The 19,026-nt window shown below is 37.9% G+C and overlaps 1 protein-coding gene across 5 annotated transcripts in view; it reads right to left on the reverse strand.

Annotated features, from left to right (window-relative positions):
* The window catches only part of TTBK2 (tau tubulin kinase 2), a 129,048-nt gene that overhangs the window by 27,497 nt on the left and 82,525 nt on the right, over positions 1-19,026 (reverse strand). For all 5 annotated transcript variants that reach the window (XM_020906747.2, XM_020906746.2, XM_020906752.2 and 2 more), the window contains 4 exons: positions 18,796-18,861; positions 15,105-15,197; positions 14,399-14,524; positions 1,249-1,406 (listed from right to left, as the gene is read on the reverse strand). In XM_020906747.2, the coding sequence (XP_020762406.2) occupies positions 1,249-1,406; positions 14,399-14,524; positions 15,105-15,197; positions 18,796-18,861 (443 nt within the window). The remainder of the gene's footprint in view (positions 1-1,248; positions 1,407-14,398; positions 14,525-15,104; positions 15,198-18,795; positions 18,862-19,026) is intronic.

A 19,026-nucleotide genomic window follows, 5' to 3' on the forward strand; every position in this document is an offset into this window, starting at 1 on the left:
GTCACCTTTGGACATTTACATTTTAAATGCTCTCAGTCTCATTTTCTTATTTAATCTTTTGCTATTTAGTTTCTTTCTTGTAAAGTGAAGTGGCTAGAACAGGGTGATGGATTCCAAAACCAGATAAGCATGAGAAACACCTGATGTGTCTGAACTTCTGTTCCACATGCCTAGACATTCTGATCTAGTAGGTCTGCTCTGAGTCCTACAAATAGGTATTTTAAACAAATATCTATGGTGGTTCTATTGTAGATAGTCAGGGTCTCACATTTAAGAACTCAGACTAACTAACTGGGCTTCCCTGGTGGCTCAGAAGGAAAAGAATCTGCCTGCAATGCAGTAGACCCGGGTTCAATTCCTGGGCCAGGAAGATTCCCTGGAGGAGGGCATGGCAGCCCACTCTAGTATTCTTGCCTGGAGAATTTCCATGAACAGAAGAGTCTGGCAGCTATAGTCCAAGAGGTCACAAACAGTTAGACACGATTGAGCAACTAACATACAGACTAATTAGGGATATTATCTCCAGTTCTATGGGTCCATGTAAGCTTTTCTGAGTCAATAAACTCTAGTATCTCATCTCAATATAAAAGGAAAGCAATGGATTAGTGATAGAGAATCCCAATTAGGTCACTGTATGATTTTTCCCTACTTGATTTTTCTTTTAAACCAGTTTAAAGCAATTAGAGAGCAGGTTCTAAAAAAAGGGGGGGGGGGGGCAGAAAAAAAGAGACAACTTCCCCCAAATTAAAAATAACAAAAGCAACTGTATGAGTGCATACAAAGAGAAAAAGGCATTAAATAACAAAAAAATACTAATCTCTTCCTAACACACTCTGAAAATTAATCGCTTTCATAAAAGCAATAGCTACACGTTTTGTTCCCACTAAACTTAAGCAGAAGATAGTTAGAAATAATTGTGGCTTATTGTTTCTAGGATCCCATATATTCTTTAGTAGTAAATGCAACAAATGCCCCTTTGCATTTTGAAGAAAACCTTCTGTACATCTGACATTAACAAGCAACACAAGCTCTAAGCTGCCATTTCATGGCATAACCTGTAAGTATTTTCTAAGAAAAGTAACTGTGAACAAAGTCATGTATAAGGGCAATGTTAATTCCAGGAAACCCAAAGGCATCCCTATGTCTTTGCATTTGGTCATCTGAGGCAGCCTGGATGAAATAAAAGACATTTCTGCTAACAGAATGCATCTAGGAAAGACACTGCTGAACTGTCTGTTTAGGACACACCCAATCGCTGCAGGGGTCAAACGGGTGTGCAGCTGGGGAGTGGTGGAGGCGGTGGTCGTGGTGAGGGAGCCATCAGTTCCAGTCTTCTCCCAGTCGAAAGGATCACTTTCAATTACTCCAAAGGCCTTGATGCTGTTGTCAAACACGGATGTAAGAAGCTAAATCACAAAAGGAAAAAACCGGAGTAAGCCAACAGTAAACACAGTCACTTTGTTCTATAAGAGAAAGCACCCCAGACTCTTAGTTTGGTAGGATCACTTTTTTAAAAAGCCTGATGATACAAACAGGGGAACTCGAATAAGGACTACATAAGGATGATGATGTTCAATTAGCATTGATTTTTCTCAGCTGAGATACAGATTTTTGGTTATGTAGGATAATGTATTTTTTGTAGGAAGATAAATAATGAAGCATCATACATAGAATCTACTTTGTGATGATTTGGCAAAGGGAAATATGTATTATATGTGTATGTGTGCATTCAGTTTCAATCATCTAAGAGATTTTTTTTTGGGGGGTCAAAAAGAAAACTTTTTTTTTTTTTTTTTTTAGTTCTACCACTTTATTGCTACCAACCCATCTCCCTCCACCCTCATGCACACATGCTCAGTCATGTACTCCCATGGACTTCAGCCTGCCAGACTCCTCTGTCCAAGGACTTTTTCAGGCAAGAATACTGGAGTGGGTTGCCATTTCCTTCTCCAGAAAAAGCAACATTTTTATATGCTTCAACTTAAGTGACCAAGGTTAACAGTTGGTATATCTAGGTTAAGAGGTATATAAAACTTCATTGTACTTTCTTAGAATGTTTTTGTTGGTTTGAAAAATTCTTAAACTATGTGTATGTGCATACAAACTATCAAAAAGAAAATCTGCTACTACTTTATATTATACATTCTTTTACTTTTTGTCTTTAAATTCCAAAAGTGTGGTGTAATATTAAGAAAAATTTCATAAAGACCTTCCTTTACTGTTTGACAGTATGTAACAATTTCAATTTTATGGTTAAAACTGGATTAAACTCTCATCATTTCTCTTATTGTTAGTATCCTACCCTCATAGATTCACCTGGCACATTTTCTGCCCCAGACCTGAAATTAGTACTTCTCACTGGAGGATTTTTACAAAGGTCTGTTTAAGGTTTCAAAAATATTGCTCTAAGAAGTGGAGAACAGATGCCATAAATAAGGAGGGGGATGAGGGTGCCAGGATCAGATGACCAGTTAGGAGGCTACTGTCAACTAAACCTGACCGGTAACAGCGGAGGTGTTAGGATTAGGACATGGTTTGTAGAGCCAACAGAACTTCCTGATAGAGCAGATGAAAGCTGTAAAAGTAAAGAAAGAATAAAGAAAAATTCATATTTCTGTCCTGAGCTCCTGGTACCATTTAATGAGATGGAAAGCAGTGAATCTGAGGACTGGGATGTTTAAAGTTTTATGGAGTTTAGGGAGGAATAGGGAATATAGATACAAATTTGAGAGTCATCAGTGTATTGATATTACCAGCTATTATTTAAAGCCATAGACTAGATGATATGATCTAGGTAGAGTAGGTTGCAAGGGCTAGGGCCAAGGGCATTGCAACATTTAGATGGAAAGATGAGATGAACTCAGCAAATGAAACTAAGGAGTGGCCAGTGAGGCAAGAAATGGGTATGTGGTGTTGATCAAGTGAAGAAACCACCTCAACAAGCAGATGGTCAAATGCTATCAATTATAAACTTAACAGTTATTTCTGATTTTTTAAAAATTTCTGATTATTTAATTGATTTCACCCAGACTATAGGTTCCAACAGGCTGGTACATGGCTGATCTTGCTTATCACTGTATCAAACATAATGCCTCCTATCAAAGAGTGTCATATTGTGATTTATATGAAATATATATCTGGTCATTTAGAAGGCCAAAAATACATTTCTTATATATATTTGGTCTTTGTCCACAGTTTCTGACTCACAGCTCCCCAAACTCTTGAAATTTTCTGAGAGATAAGAGCAATGGGAGCATTTTTTGTTATAGTATTTGATCTCTAGTCCTCAATTCCTGAAATCACTTCAGAACCATACAGGGGAAATGGGTGTCTTTTTATTCATAATAAGCTCCTTTCTATCGCAACTGGATTTATGTTACTAAGGTGACTTTTCAAAAGTCACCAAAGGATGAAGGCTGCTTATCAGAGGAACCAACCATATGATTAGAGGGTTGGAACTTTCAGTCCCACACTTGTGTCCTCCAGAGGAGGGAAGAGGGCTGGATGTTGAATATATTACCAAGGGTCAGGGAACTCTGCTCACTATTATGTAACAATCTAAAGGGGGAAAGAATTTCAAAAAGAATAGATACATGTACATGTATTACTGAATCACTGCTGTACAACACATTGTTTATCAAACTATACTCCAAAATAAACTAAAAAGTTAAAAAAAAAAAAAAAATGACCAATGGTCAATGATATAATCAAGCATACCTATGTAATGAAGCCTCCATAAAAACCCAGAAGCTGGGGTTCAGAGACCTTCTGGGTTGGTTGGTATGTGGAGATGCTGAGAGAATCGTGCCCTTGGAGAGGGCAGGAAAGCTCCACACTTTTCCTCACACCTTGTTATATGCAATTCTTCTATCTGGCTGCTTAAGTTATATCCTTTGTAATGAAATGGTAATCTAGTGGAAAACTGGTTTCCTACAACCTGTGAGCCACTCCCGCAAGTTAATCAAACCCAAGGAGGGGGTCATGGGACCCTCATAACTTACAGCCATTCAGTCAGAAACACAAATGACAACTAGGACTTGCAATTAGTCTCTGAAGTGGAGGGCAGTTTCATGCAAATAAGTGCTTAACCTGTGGAAACTATTTATCTCTTGGTAGATGTTGTCAGAACTGAGTTGAATTTTAGGAACTCAGCTGGTGTCAGAGAACTGCTCGGTGGTATGGAGGAAAAATCCATGTTGGAATTGTGGGTGAAGATCCCTTTAATAGTATCTAAAAACAGTTAAAGAATAAACGTTTATTTGTAATAATATTTACTATAAGATTCACATGATCTTTCTGTCTAAGTCTCAAAGAAAAAAATAATAAACGTAGAAAAGAAAACTAAAAGTTAAAACGCATTGGGAAAGGTCTAGTTATAAAACCTGGGAATTTTTATTTTGGCCCTGTTTTTCTTGGCATAAGCTATCTGTGTTACAGCTCAGACTTTTCGCAAATTGTCAGAGGTAGAGGCTTCAGAAAACACAAAGGATGAAAGGGAAATGGACTGAAACCCTGCACATATAAGAACTGAAGAGGCAGACTCTGGACTGCTTTCCTGACTCTGGAACCTGAGGTCCTCATAGGTCCCACAGAGTGAGATGCTTCTTTCCTGCAAAGTGGAGTCCCTGGTCCTGGGTCAGCCCTGCCTTGCTGCCTGAGTACTCAGACAGCTACTGCTCAACGTTGTGCTGGTATTGGGTGGCCACAGGGATGGCCCTAAACAGTTTTTATTGCCTGCTGCCCTTTTATCATGGAATTCCTTACATTTATCATAGTACTGAATGTTTTAGAAATGTAGCCTTTGTGCCACTGGGCCTCAAATAAGAAATAGCTCATTACTATAATGATGATACTGGAGATCTCCAGGAAGGACGCAGGGCACAGAACAAAGGAAACAGAAGGAAAGCTAAAAGCACTGAAGCACTAAAGGCACCCTACTGAGAACAAATGGTCAGATGATTAGAGCTCTGCAGATACCTTAAAGAGCAAAACGTTTCAAATGCAGCAGAATAATTGTCTAATTCAGGACTATGGTTGCTCCAAATCCTAAACTTCAACAGATTGGGATGGGATAAACAGGATAGGTCACGGATTTTTTCTTTTTGGTAACCTAATTCAGCATATCACACTTGGCTAAAATAAATAATAAGACCAGATCAGTTGCTCATTCTAATAGATTCAAGAACAATACATAAACCATTAATCTCTAAATCAAATATATATATATGTATATATGTGTAAATAAGTAAGTAAAACTTATGGTCCTCATCCTTTCTTATATTCCCATATTACTGAGGATTAAAACACTTTCAGTTTCCAATCAGAAGAGGAGCTCACTGTGCTCCTGTTTCTTTTTCCTGTTTCCTTTTTCTCAAACTGAAAAGGAAGCAGAGCAAAATCTGAAGAAACCTTCCAGATGATTCTGACATTTCCCTCTAGGAAGGTATGAACTGTATCTCTCCATTGAGAATTACTGGAATCCAGTATACATCTGACTCCTTTACTTCTTTTATTTAACAATATATTCTTAGAAAATACAAACTTATCTACAGAGTCCAGGTTTCTCAAATTAGGGTAACGTGTACTCTCAGGGGATGCAGCCATATGCCAGAGAGTCTAAAAGTCATCTGATAAATGTGGCACAGTTTCCTAGAGAAGTTTACTCAGAGGTAAGACACTTAATATATTTTATAATACAATGAACACAAGGAAGTTAGAAAGCACAATTCATAGGAACCTTTAGGATAAATCAAGAGAACGCAAAGAAGTTGTGGACTCATGGCTGACATTTTCAGACTGGTCCCAGACCTCTTGAGAACGTGCTCATACTCTGCTGCAATAGGAGAAACTGGTGAAATACTGTGAGAAACTCTAGAAGCACTAACATCATTAGGAAGGTGAATCTTCCTTGAACGGAAGTAGGGAAAGGAGAGAGGTTGGGGGAAGGAGACTGGGGTGGGGGGTGTGGAGAAAAGAGGATGGAGGACCTGAGTAAGGTTTGGACAGACAACAGTACAGTATTGCTTTTTATGTGGTTACTGTTGCTGATTATTTGTGTCAACTGTCTATCCAGTTGCACTTACAAATAAGAGGTAGTTGTTTTTCTTAATCCTAATTCTAATGAGACATACAATAAAATGCTTTTTTTTTCTAAAGCAAATTATTCAAGACACAAAGTACATAAAAATCAAGTACTATGTCTGGGCAATTAGATTCTGAATAATTTTGATTTTCTACTTTTCTGTAATTTCCAAACTTCTTTTATGACATGTATTGCTTTCAATAACAAGAAAAAATTTAACAGAAATGCATTATCTAAAATAAGTTAATTGTATACATAAGCAGATGTAGTCCACAAAAATGCATGGTGCAGCTCCTGCCACATGGAATATCCTTATTCTTCACCGTAATCAGTCATCTGACAAAGACAGTACCTGGGGGAAGCATTATGTCCCCTCTTCTTATCCTTAGCACAAATGCAATCAACAGTTTTATCATATTTACTCTACATGAAACCCCAGTTTGCCCTTTCAAAGAAAATGCAGATAAAGTCCAATTATTGAAAAAACAAGAACTATTTGCAATGTGATACTGGGGACTGAGAAGGCTGATTCCTGAATTCTCAGTTAATAAATGGTAAATTAATGGATCAATAAAGCACTTAACCAGTAGAGCACAATGGCAATGCCGTCTAGGCTGTTTCAAAGATAGGTTATTTACAGGAAAAGAAACTGCCTCACTTCAATGATAAGCAGATGCAATAGAGGAAAAGAAAGGTTCTACATTTCTCTCTTCCAGGAATTTTTTAGTAGTATTGGTAGAGGGAAAAAAAAAAAAAACAAAAAAAACCCCACTGCATCCTTTGGAAAAAAGAACCGAAAAAAGAAGAGAGATCAAATAAAGAGAACGAGTGAAGAAGCCGCAGAGTTTGAGGCTGTTTTCACTCCTTATAAGATCCTAGAACAACTCAGGAGTGCCCCTGGCCGGCTGCCCGTGAGGCAGCCTCAGCCACTGTGTTGCCTGTTACCAAGGTCATTTTTCAGGTGCTCAGCTCCCATGAGGTAAACTGGCAATGTCTAAGGTTTAAGATGTCTCCTAAAAAGCCCAGTGAAAAAGATAAGCAACATTTCCTTTTTTCATTAACAGGACAAAGCAGCATAAAAGAAATAGAAGTTCTCTTACTAATATTAATAACATAAAAGTAATGCTGAGTAGAATACAAGAATGAAAAGTAAGATAATTGTAAGCAAATGCAGTGTCCCTGAGGTACATGTAAAACCTCTTCAGGTTAACATGATGCTTTACAATTCATAAAACATTCTCACAATTATCTCATTTATATCCTAACAAAACTGTAAGGTAGGTATTTTCACCATTTCACAGGTGAAAAAGAAAACAGGCTTAGAAAAGCCATACAAATGGTGTGTAGCAAAGCTCCAACTGGAACAGATCTTTTAAACGCAGTGTCATTTGCACCATGTAAGAGTTATAGCCGGTCAGCAGGTGTTGGGCTGCAACCCACAAACCTGCAAATCCTGTAGCTGCCATGCCTCAAGACTGAAGAAAGATCCAAGAGACAGTGACAGAGACATCAATGGTTTACTGGATAGGATGTCGTACACATCCGCAGCAACACGGTCCTGGAGCAACACCTCGCCGTGCCTGGCCAACAGCAGGCAGACCACGGCAGCAATCTTCACTCCGAGGGGAAGAAGGAGGGTACCACTTGCAGGGGAAATTGACATCAGCTTGGCTCAGCAGTTACCAGGGAAGCCAGCAACTGGGGCAAATCCCTCAGAGCCCGACAAGGGCTGATGCTTCTCTTTAATAAACAAGGAGGCAGAATCATTCAGGGCTAAGGATTAGAACAATCACTAGCTGGGGCAGGGGGCAAGGATGTTCGTGTGAGAAGGGTATTGGTGGGAAGCAGGAACTGGTTGAACAGGGGATGTGCAGAGAGGAAGAGAAGAGCCATCTTAAGTGGTGTGACCATACAACAGGCAAGGTAAAAACAGTATAAAATTGAAATTATCCTTGAAAGCTTCTTAAGATGCCCACAAGGTACAGGACAGTAGTTGTACTAGACGCAAAATAGCTCATTTCCCCCCAGCATTGGGAGAGACTTCTATTTCTTCAGATGAGTGTGAATGAAGCTACCTACATTGAGGGGCTATACTGTACCCCCAAACTACTGTTCTTTTAAACATAAGAAACACTCAGCACAGCCTGATTGCTGTTAATGAGTGACGAATGAGGCAGGAGCAGATTCACGAGGGTACTGCGCCTCACCCTCCACAGGGCATGGCTGGCTGAGCCAAAGCACAGGCAGGATCACAGACAGGATCACAGACACCATAAAACTGCTCTTCCATCTCCTGAAAGTGCAGGTGAATTTAAGTGAGTCTAGTATTCTGTGACTCTATTGTATTCTATAGTCATATCAAATACCCATTCATTGGCTCAGACATACACTGAATGCCTAAGATACTGGGTGCTAGGAATGCAAGAATGAACAAAGCAGCCTTGTCTCCAGAGTGTCTGCATTTAACAGAAGCAATAATCAGATTAAGCAGAGTTCATTCAATTTGGCAAACTTTCATTAAGTGACTGTCACTGTGCTAATTTCTTGAAAAAACTGAGCTAAATGTGCAAGGTCCTGTCTTTAATGGAGTTTATCTAGAAAGGTGACACAACAAAGTACTGCTCTCAGAGTTTTCATAAGAAATCATTCCTGTCTGAAAGGAATCAGAGGAGACTGTTGCATCTGAGTCGGGCCTTCAACTTCGTAAGACAAGCAAGCAGCATTATAAAACATAGGCATTCCAGGCAGGACAAGCTGGAAGAAAGGCTAGGAGCCCCATCTGACTGCACTGAGGGATCCAATAAAGCTGATACACATTAAGTACAACTGGGAATGAAGGAGATAATTAGAAGAGGGAAAGCAAGAATTCATCCACTTCTCTCCATCTCCACTGCTTACACCCAAGTCAAGACCATCTCGGTTCCCTTGCCTCCTGCCTCCTCTCTTAGTTAGAACTGAGTCAGTGTGATGTAGTTCTGGTAACAGGGTACAAGCCAAAGTGTTCAGATCACTTCCAGGTCTGTTCTTAAACCCCCAAACCATTAATCTATACCTGCTCTTCCCTTTCCTGATGACTGTAAAGGCCATGGATTAAAGACAGCAGAGTTAAAATATGGGTGGAGCCTGGCTGTTCAAGGTACCACTAAAGAGTTGCCCAAGAGAGAGGCCCAACCTAACTACACTGTTTTGTGAGCAAAGAAAAAAACAAAAAACTGCGGTGTTAAAACACTGATTTTTAAAATATTTCTTTCCAAGGTACAGCTCAGTCTCTCTAAGTACCTTCCTAAGTAGTCTCTAATTCTCTGCCTCATTTGAACGCACACAACTACAAAAGCAATCCTCTTCAAACACAAATTAGATCGCCATGTTCCTGTTTATTAGACTTCCAGGGCTTCCTGTTGCACCAGAATAAACTGAAATGCCTAACAAAACTGGCAAGGCCCTGTATCACCTGGCTTCTGCCCTCCTTTGCAATCTCATCTCAAACAACTCTCTGCCCTCATTTACCACATTCTAGTGTACTTTTCTTTTCATTCCTTTCTTGCATCGGAGTATATGCACATGCTCTTCCTCTTGCTTATAACCTCTTCCTCCTGTTTTTGCTCTCCACGTGGCCAATATAGTCCCATTTTTTAGGGTTCAGCTTACGTGGGCAGCTTAAGAGAGAACGAGAGAGAAACCTTCCAACACCTCATCTAATGGGACGTTCCTCCTTGTTACTCTCTAGATCAGCCTCTCGTTTGCTTCAAAAGCAGCCCATCTGTACCTTCTGAAAAATTTAATTCTGTTGTTATTAGAGTCAGAGGAGCCTAAAACACCTCTAACCCCCCAAAGCAAGAGGCAAGCCTGCTGAATTTTGATGGAAGCACTGTATAAACAGTCCTATTCCTAAACCTGGAGAGTATATTAAGATTAAGGACACTTGGATGGCTTCCTCTCTCATGTCCTTTGATGTTAGCAATACTGTGGCAATGTATGAAATGGCTCATCTACACATTTTAGTTTCAGGCTCACCAATGATGTGTATATTTATGGGTTTCATTAGTGTTCTCAATTTGCTCACTGATGTGGAGGAATTCAAGATAGATAAAATTGCCCCAGGCAACCCTCAGAAATAGCTCTCTTTCTTAAAACACTTTAAAAGGATTTATTTAAATCATAAGATGGCAACAGCAAGATTGAATGTTTTTTTATCACTATCTACATTTCTGAAAAAGTTCACCCAGCACTTTTTTTAGAAACTTAAAATTTGAAATATAAATTCATAGGAAATCATAAAAACAGTACAAAGAAGTACCCTTTAACCCAGTTTGCCTTAATGGTAACATCTTAAATAACTAGAGTACAATGTCTAAAATAGGAGAATAACATTGTTACAATCCAGAGAGTTTATCAAATTTCACCAGTTGCAGGCTTACTTGTGTGAAGAGCTGACTCATTTGAAAAGACCCTGATGCTGAGACTGAGGGCAGGAGGAGAAGGGGACCACAGAGGATGAGATGGTTGGATGGCATCATTGACTCAATGGACATGGGGTTGGGTGGACTCTGGGAGTTGGTGATGGACAGGGAGGCCTGGCAGGCTGCAGCTCATGGGGTCACAAAGAGTTGGACACAACGGAGCAACTGAACTGAACTGTGTGATTTTATAGTTCTATTCAATTTTATCACCAGAGGAGATTCAAGGCCTAGCATTTGCCTTTTATAGTTGCTATACTTTTGAAATCTAATAAAAACAACCCACAGGTTCTGTATCTGAGGATTTAACCAACCAAATTAAAAATATTAAAAAATCCAGAAAGTTCCCCAAAGCAAAACTTAAATTTACCAGCAACTAGTTTCAAGCATTTATACTGCACTAGGTATTACAAGCAATCTAGAGATGAGTTAAAGTATAAGACAGGATGTGTGAAAGTTATATACAAGTATTTTGCCATTTTATATGATGGAGTTGAGGACCAGTAATCCCCAGGGGCCTGGAACCAATCCCCTGCAGATATCAAGGGTTAACCATACTCCTAATAAGATACATTTGCTTTAATCTTGACTACAATTTTAACATCTTCACCTTCAGTTTAACAGACAGAAAACAGGATTTATGTACTCACAAGAGCTGATTTTTCTTACATTTCTTGAGCAGGAGATTATTAGGCAAAGTACGATTCAATTTTCCTAACATTTGTTGAAAATTTAGGTGCCAGGCACAGTGTCAGGATAGTGTGGGATAATAAAAACAGAGTAAGACACGGCTGTACCTCTAGGATTCAAAAGCCAGTAGCAAAGAGAGACACACATACGTACTAAGTACAAACTTGGATGTAATTTCCCCAAACTCCAAAAGCGAATGTCAGCCTTTATTCAAACTGAGCCGTAGATAAGATTCCCAGTAGAAAGCATCAACTCTCTTGGTCTGCACATGCTACAAGGGCGAGCACTAGCAGGGTACTGGTCGGGTGCTGACAATATGCAACTTGTTACGATAATAATGTTCTCTGGCAAGAAACTACGATTTTTAAGCATTCACAAACCACAGACATTCACAGTAAAAGTGGCTTTGGAAAACAACATCATTTAACACTTTGATTATGAAATACATATTCCCTTTGGTCCTGTCTCAGAACATACGAAGTTAGAGACATACTGTTTATCTGACCTCTGATATAGCTAGGGAAGCAGTCACACCAAGTACTGGTATGGTTTTGGATTGCTGCTGGAGGTTTGTTGCTGTTTTTAACTACACTGGCTGTACAGTAAGGAATTAAAAATTTTGAAAGAACAGTAATTAAACTCAAATTCAGGAATGAATTACAAATTATAAAATTAACCATTCAGTTCAGTTCAGTTGCTCAGTCGTGTCCGACTCTTTGCGACCCCATGAATTGCAGCACGCCAGGCCTCCCTGTCCATCACCAACTCCCAGAGTTTACTCAAACTCATGTCCATCAAGTCAGTGATGCCATCCAGCCATCTCATCCTCTGTCGTCCCCTTCTCCTCCTGCCCCCAATCCCTCCCAGCATCAGGGTCTTTTTCAATGAGTCAACTCTTTGCATGAAGTGGCCAAAGTATTGGAGTTTCAGCTTCAGCATCAGTCCTTCCAATGAACACCCAGGATTGATCTCCTTCAGGATGGACTGGTTGGATCTCTTTGCAGTCCAAGGGACTCTCAAGAGTCTTCTTCAACATCACAGTTCAAAAGCATCAATTTTTCGGCGCTCAGCTTTCTTCACAGTCCAACTCTCACATCCATATTAACCATTAGACAGCATTAATTCACAAGAACATTCAGATTCAAAGTAGAGTAATTTTTCTCAAAATGAAGACTGCAGCAGAGCATTGTGCGGAAAGCAGGAGACAGAAACTGCAAAGGTCAGATCTTTTTGGAACCTGATATCACACTGATACTGGTCATCAGAACATCTTTTAGTCACCAACATCTTTTTCCCAATTATCCTTCTCCCATCTACCGGCCCTCTGCTCCTACTCACTGTTTACGGAAGATCAAAGAGCAAAGAAGAACCAGAAAATGTTATGAAAATGTTATGCCTGCTCTCTCTCTTCTAAAATACAAAATTACTATACTTTCTGTTGTTATCAGGCGACAGAATAACAGAGAAGCCTCTAAAAGAATGTACAAATAAAAAACCAGAGAACAATATTTTGTTAATTTAAATTGTAGGTCTAAGTTTCAAACTTTAGCTGGTGAACATTATAGTCTTCTTTGGAATGTAGGCATAACTAAGCAGCGAACGCAATTAAAAACTTTTTTTTTGCTGTGGAACTAATACATCAAACTTTGTCAATAAAAAAATGATTAGCACCCAAGATGAGAAAGTTGGAACAATTCCTAGCTCTTCCTGATTCTAGTCTTACAAGTAAAACTTCATTATTTCATTGCAAGTAATGTGAACTCTACACATTAAAAAAAATCCGTATATAAAATATGAGAACATATTCCAAAGCGATTGATATACAATGTATTTTTGCCATTTGTTAGCCTATATGTTATAACCCAAATAGCCACATAGAAAAGAACAACACAGGCTCACCTACTTAAGATCTCTAAGGACTCAAGGCTGTATGTTGCCTCTCTGCTTTATATTCTATTTATATATTATACAAAAACTACATTTTTCACAAAGAAATATTTATTATATGCAAATAAGTTCACTGTGCAGTAGACAGTCTTTTAGTCTTCAACAGTGACAACAGTTTAGAATATGAAACTTCCATTAGGACTTCCCTGGTATCTCAGCAGTAAAGAATCCACCTGCTGATGCAGGAGACATGGGTTCGATCCCTGGCCAGGGAAGATACCACATGCTGCAGTGCAACGAAGCCCATACGCCACAACTATTAAGCCTGTGATCTAGAGCCTGTGAACTGCAACTTTTGAGCCCACATGCTGCAACTACTGAAGCTTGTGAGCCCTAGAGCCAGTGCTCTGCAACAAGAGAAGCCACTGCAATGAGAAGCCTGCACACAGCAACTAGAGAGTAGCCCTTGCTCATCACAATAAGAGAAAGCCCATGCAGCAACAAAGACTCAGCACAGCCAAAACTAAATAATTTTTTAAAACTTTCATTAACAGGCAGTAAAGCCCATGTGTTGTCCTTTGTAGATAAAACTTATATACTAATATTATTACTATATTAATCAATGTGTGCCTTGAATTTATGTTTTCAGGAGTAGTGATTATCTTGCATTAAGCTCTGACCAAGTTTTCCTTGAGAGCAACAGAATCCTCTGAAATTTAGCTGGTTGGGGTTCAATATGCAATTTCTGGTAAGCCTAGTCACCCTTACTAGGCCTCACTAACTGATGCTCTAAGGAAATGTTTCACTGACCACAGACAAAATGGAGCCAGTAATCTTTACTGACGACTGTCCCGTAGCATGTTAACATATGATATGTAATCCTCAAGTCCTTAACAGATACATTACTGATCTGGACATTTCCTTCTGGTCAACAAATTAGATATAGGATTTACATAATCTGAATTATCAGCAATTCAAAACTATCAAAAGAATCACAGCAGGAGCAGTTATAATGCTACATGATAAACAAATCTAAAACTCTTAATGACATATGTTCATCCAGAAGGGAGAAAATACACACATGTGCAGACATGGATAATGTCATCATCAGTTAATTTAACCACATTTCTCATGATGTATTAAAACAGTATTTTTTTTTTTTTTAAGTATTATTCTAGGAACCACCTATACTGATTTACAACACCCTCAACAGTACAGTGAGTAAGGATAAATATCAAAAGAGAGAGAAGAATTAATCCACAGAATTCACAAAGATGATTACCTGGTAGTCTGGTTTTGTAAAATAATCCAAAGAGGAGATGTGCTCCAGAAAGATGCTGAATTCTGGAGGGAGATGTTTCAACATAAGCCTGTGCTCATACCTCTCCTTAATAGAGCCCACTTGTTCCTGGGAAGTAAAGAGAAAAGGAACTAAAGTCAATTTCTCTTGGAAGCTACACATGAAGAGCCTCTCAGTCTCAAGGGTATGTAAAATTGAACAATATCATGTGACAATTAAAAATTAAAAGCCTGCCATTTCTTTTCTTGGCAACCATCAGTGTTTTCTCTGTTTTATAGATAGGTTCATTTGTGTCACATTTTAGATTCCACACTGTAAGTGACATCATACGGTATGTGTCTTTTTCTGACTTACTTCACTTAAAAGACCTAATTGACTTTAAAATAGAAAAAAGAGAACTAGTGAAAATAAAGCTAAGAGAGCTCAAAATCTAATCAGAAATGACAGTTGTACTTAAATTAGCATTGTCATAGAAAAAGTCATAATATCAGCTCATAGAAAGAAAAATATACATATTAGGATATAGTGAAAGGGTTGGAAAATGTTAATTCTTTTTTTAAAATTTTTTTTATTTTTTTGGAAAATGTTAATTCTTATACATAAGTATAATGTCAACAAAAAATGCCTACCTAGGAGAAATTTTTACTCCTTCCCCTACCAAAACTGATGCTTCCATTTTCAAAATTACCTTGTCCTTTATTTTTCTCCAAGGGAGCTGACCAACCACAAATTCCACCAACATGTAGAACAAGGACCAAAGGTCATCATGTCTTCCCATTTCCTTCATAAGCAAAATAGAATTCAGTCACATTACATTACTGCTCCTATGAGTACATTACATTGTCTAAGGCCTAACCATTGTGTTTTTATTTTCCCATAAAACTATCTGGCAGGTATATCTACGTATCCATATAGCTATAAAGCAATCTACATGATAGAATAGATTTATTGAAAAACTTCGATATAAAGAACACCCAAAAACCCAGAAATACTGGAAATAATCTATTTAAGCACCCATTAATTAATAAATGAGTTAATTATTTAGTAAAGGAAGGTGGTTGCCAAGGAATTCAGGGAAGGGGGAAAGGGGAGTCAGTGCTAAGTGGGTACAGAGTTTCAATGTTGCAAAATGAAAAAGTTGTAGAAATCTGTTTCAAAATAATGTGGATATATTTAACACTACTTAATTGTACATATCAAAATGGTTAAGGTGGCAAATTGAATGTTATGTGTTCTTTACTAGAATGTAAAAAAAGATGAAGCAGCAGCAAAGAAAATCTTTAGAACCAAAATGAAAAGAAATCTGGAAACATGAAAAGCAACCTAAGACTGAAGCTTTGGTTTTGGCTGTTTTGGAGACATCTGTCATAGGTTTATCAACAAGGGTTTATCAGTCATGAAGGGGACAGATGTAAAAACATTAAGCCTACACAAGACAGGAGTTGCAACTGAGACATTGCCCTACCTCTACCCCCACCATATACCTAGGACCCTCAAAGGGCTTTGTTTAATGCAATATTTGGTATGTATGTTATTTTATTTTATTCTACAATAAAAATTCTACAAATTTTTTTATTCTTGGTAAAATTTGACCACTATCAAAGAGATAGTGTTTTTTTTCTTAAAAACAAAACAAAACAAAAACAAACAAAAAAAAACAACATCCTGAGAATCTGTTACCATAGGCCCTATCCCTCACTCAGATTTGGGGTTTAAATTTATATTGTCTATGTGGTCCAGGAAACCAAGTCCAGAAATGGTGTTTTCTGGGTGATCCTGTTCTGCAGTAATGACAGATGTAAATGAAAATCTTCTCAAGGTAAAAAAGCACCCTTAAATTTAGGCCTCTTTGAAATCTCACAGATAAAACCCCACCAGATCATTATTTGAAATAGCCCAGGTTCCTCTGTCCACAGGATTCTCCAGGCAAGAATACTGGAGTGGGTTGCCATTTTCTTCTCCAGGGGATCTTCCTGACTCAGGGATCAAACCCATGTCTCCTGCATTGGTAGGCATATTCTTTACCACTGAGCCACCAGGGAAGCCCTTAGGAAGCATTACAAATCTCAAAGAGAATAAATATAAAGAAATCCACACCAAGGCAGATTTTGAACATTTCTACAGGACACCAAAGACAAAGAGAAGATATCAAAAGTAGTCAAGAAAAACAAGACGATTAAATGCAAGCTTCCCTGGTGGCTCAGACAGTAAAAGCATCTGCCTACAATGTGGAAGACCCGGGTTCTATCCCTGGGTGGGGGAGATCTCCTGGAGAAGGAAATGGCAACCCACTCTAGTACTCTTGCCTGGAAAATTCCATGGATGGAGGAGTCTCGTAGGCTACAGTCCATGGGGTCCCAAAGAGTTGGACACAACTGAGTGATTTCACTTTCACTTTTCACTTTCAACAAGAATTAAATGGACAAAGATCTCAGTAAGAACCACAGAACCAGAAGTAAAATAATTTCTTCAAAGTATTACAATAAATGGGCTTCCCAGGTAGTGCAGTCGTAAAGAATCCTCCTGCCAAAGCAGGAGACATGGGTTTGATCCCTGTGTCAGGAAGATCCCCTGGAGTAGGAAATGACAACCCACTTCAGTAATCTTGCCTAGAAAATTCCATGTACAGAGAAGCCTAGTGGGCTACAATCCATGGGGTTGGAAAGAGTCGGCCATGATTGAGTGACGGAGCGCATATACATTGCGATAAAACAAATATTAACAAAGGATTAAAATGCAGGAAAACAAAGAGATGAAGTAAACAGTATTCAAGTATTTTGAAAAGTCCTTGTATTGTTTGGAAATTATTCATGTTAAAAGTTTCAGATTCTCTAAATAAACCTATTTTCACTTAAAACAAAAAGCAAACAAAAAAGTTAAGATTTAGGTACCCCCAAAATAGAAATGCAGTGCATTAAGTTTAGAAATGATCAAATCAAGGTCACAGAGCATGGAAGAAAGAAATATATTAGAATTACCTGGGAATTATTTTTAAACTAGACAAGAATCTCTCAAGGTTCTACTTGTATTCCTCTGTCACCATATACATTGACAATCAGTATTGTGAAGCTGTGCTACCGTATAAAGCATTCTACTCCTCAGATGTGTTGGGACCAGAAAAGAAGGGTAAGAACTACTGCAATATGCTATCAAATTTCCCTACCAACATTAATAAGCAGGTTAACAGAACAGCTGATAGATCACTCTATGCTAGAAAGGCTTTTAGAAGAAATCTCTACTCTTCAAATAAAAAAAAAACCAACACATAATCTTTTCTAGTAGCTGTTTTGGAAATGCTTATATTATGATCCCTGAACATGTTTATGCTTATCTCAAAATGAATGTCATATTTCAAAGATTCCCATGTGGACAAATTCTTTAACAGAATTAATTAGAAAGCATAGTACTTCTAAAATTTTGCAAGAATCTATCTGGAGAATGAATACTCTCGTTTCAAGATAGAATAATTAACTAAATAGCAAAAAATAAAGCACACTGAATCAAATCAAATCAAATCAAAATCAAATGCTTGGCAGAGCATTTCACAAAGATAAAAAAATACTTTAACTATTTTCAATTTATAATCGCATCCTAAGAAACCAAGTTAACTGAAGCATTGCATGTAAAACCACAGCATTCTCGTCCTATTACATTTAGCATCAGTCAAGTTTTAATTAAAGCAGTTTTGGCTTCACAAGAATAATGTAACAAAAATCAAGAGATTTTTCTTTATCAAGGAATCATATGTTAAATTTCCCAACTCTCTCCAAACAAGTTCAAGGATTGAGAATCCATAAAGTACTCACCTTTCCTACTCATAACTAAAGTTCAGGGTAAGGAAAAAAAAACATTAGAGCAAAACAAAAGGATAAAAGTAAGAAAAAAGAAGTTTTGAAAATTTAACCCAAAAAGAGATGAACAATTCACTAAAGATGAAAGAAAAATTTAAGTTTCTATACTTTAGATCTTCATGAAAAACAAATGTTTGATGGAGAGAGGATATAACAGATTAGATGTATATTACAGATAAAATGATGACCGCCATTTCATTATGTATGGATAATATGAATTCCCAAATAACTTCCTGAAATAGAACACAGATGTCTCATTTATGCAAAATTTTTTAATAAATGTATTAATACTTACTTATATCTAATTAAGGACACAAGATTCCCCATAGATGTATATATAATTAGCTATTATATTTTCTGCCAAATTCAATTTTATTTTCTCTGCAGCTGCACACACCTATTCTATATCTACTTCACACCTCACCATGCATTAGTGTTACTAACACCTCTGTACTCTAATGTAAAGAAGTCAATCTGATTCAAGCATCAGCATGCTCAGACAGCTATGACTCTAGTTCAGACACCTACCCTGTTCCGATGAGCATTGATCGATGCATAACGAACTGTCCCTCGAAAGCCTGCCACAGCTCGAGGCTACAAAACCAAGCAAAGAATAATAAATGAGCTTTAAATAGCATAAGATTCAGCACATTTGAGCTCATGAAGTAGAAGGGAGAAACACGTATTATAGTCAAGAAAACAGGACTTAAATTTCTAACTTTTTTAATAACTGAAATTATAAAAATTAGAGGAGAGTAT

This window comes from Odocoileus virginianus, chromosome 6, assembly GCF_023699985.2.
Source record: "Odocoileus virginianus isolate 20LAN1187 ecotype Illinois chromosome 6, Ovbor_1.2, whole genome shotgun sequence".
Lineage (NCBI taxonomy): Eukaryota > Metazoa > Chordata > Mammalia > Artiodactyla > Cervidae > Odocoileus > Odocoileus virginianus.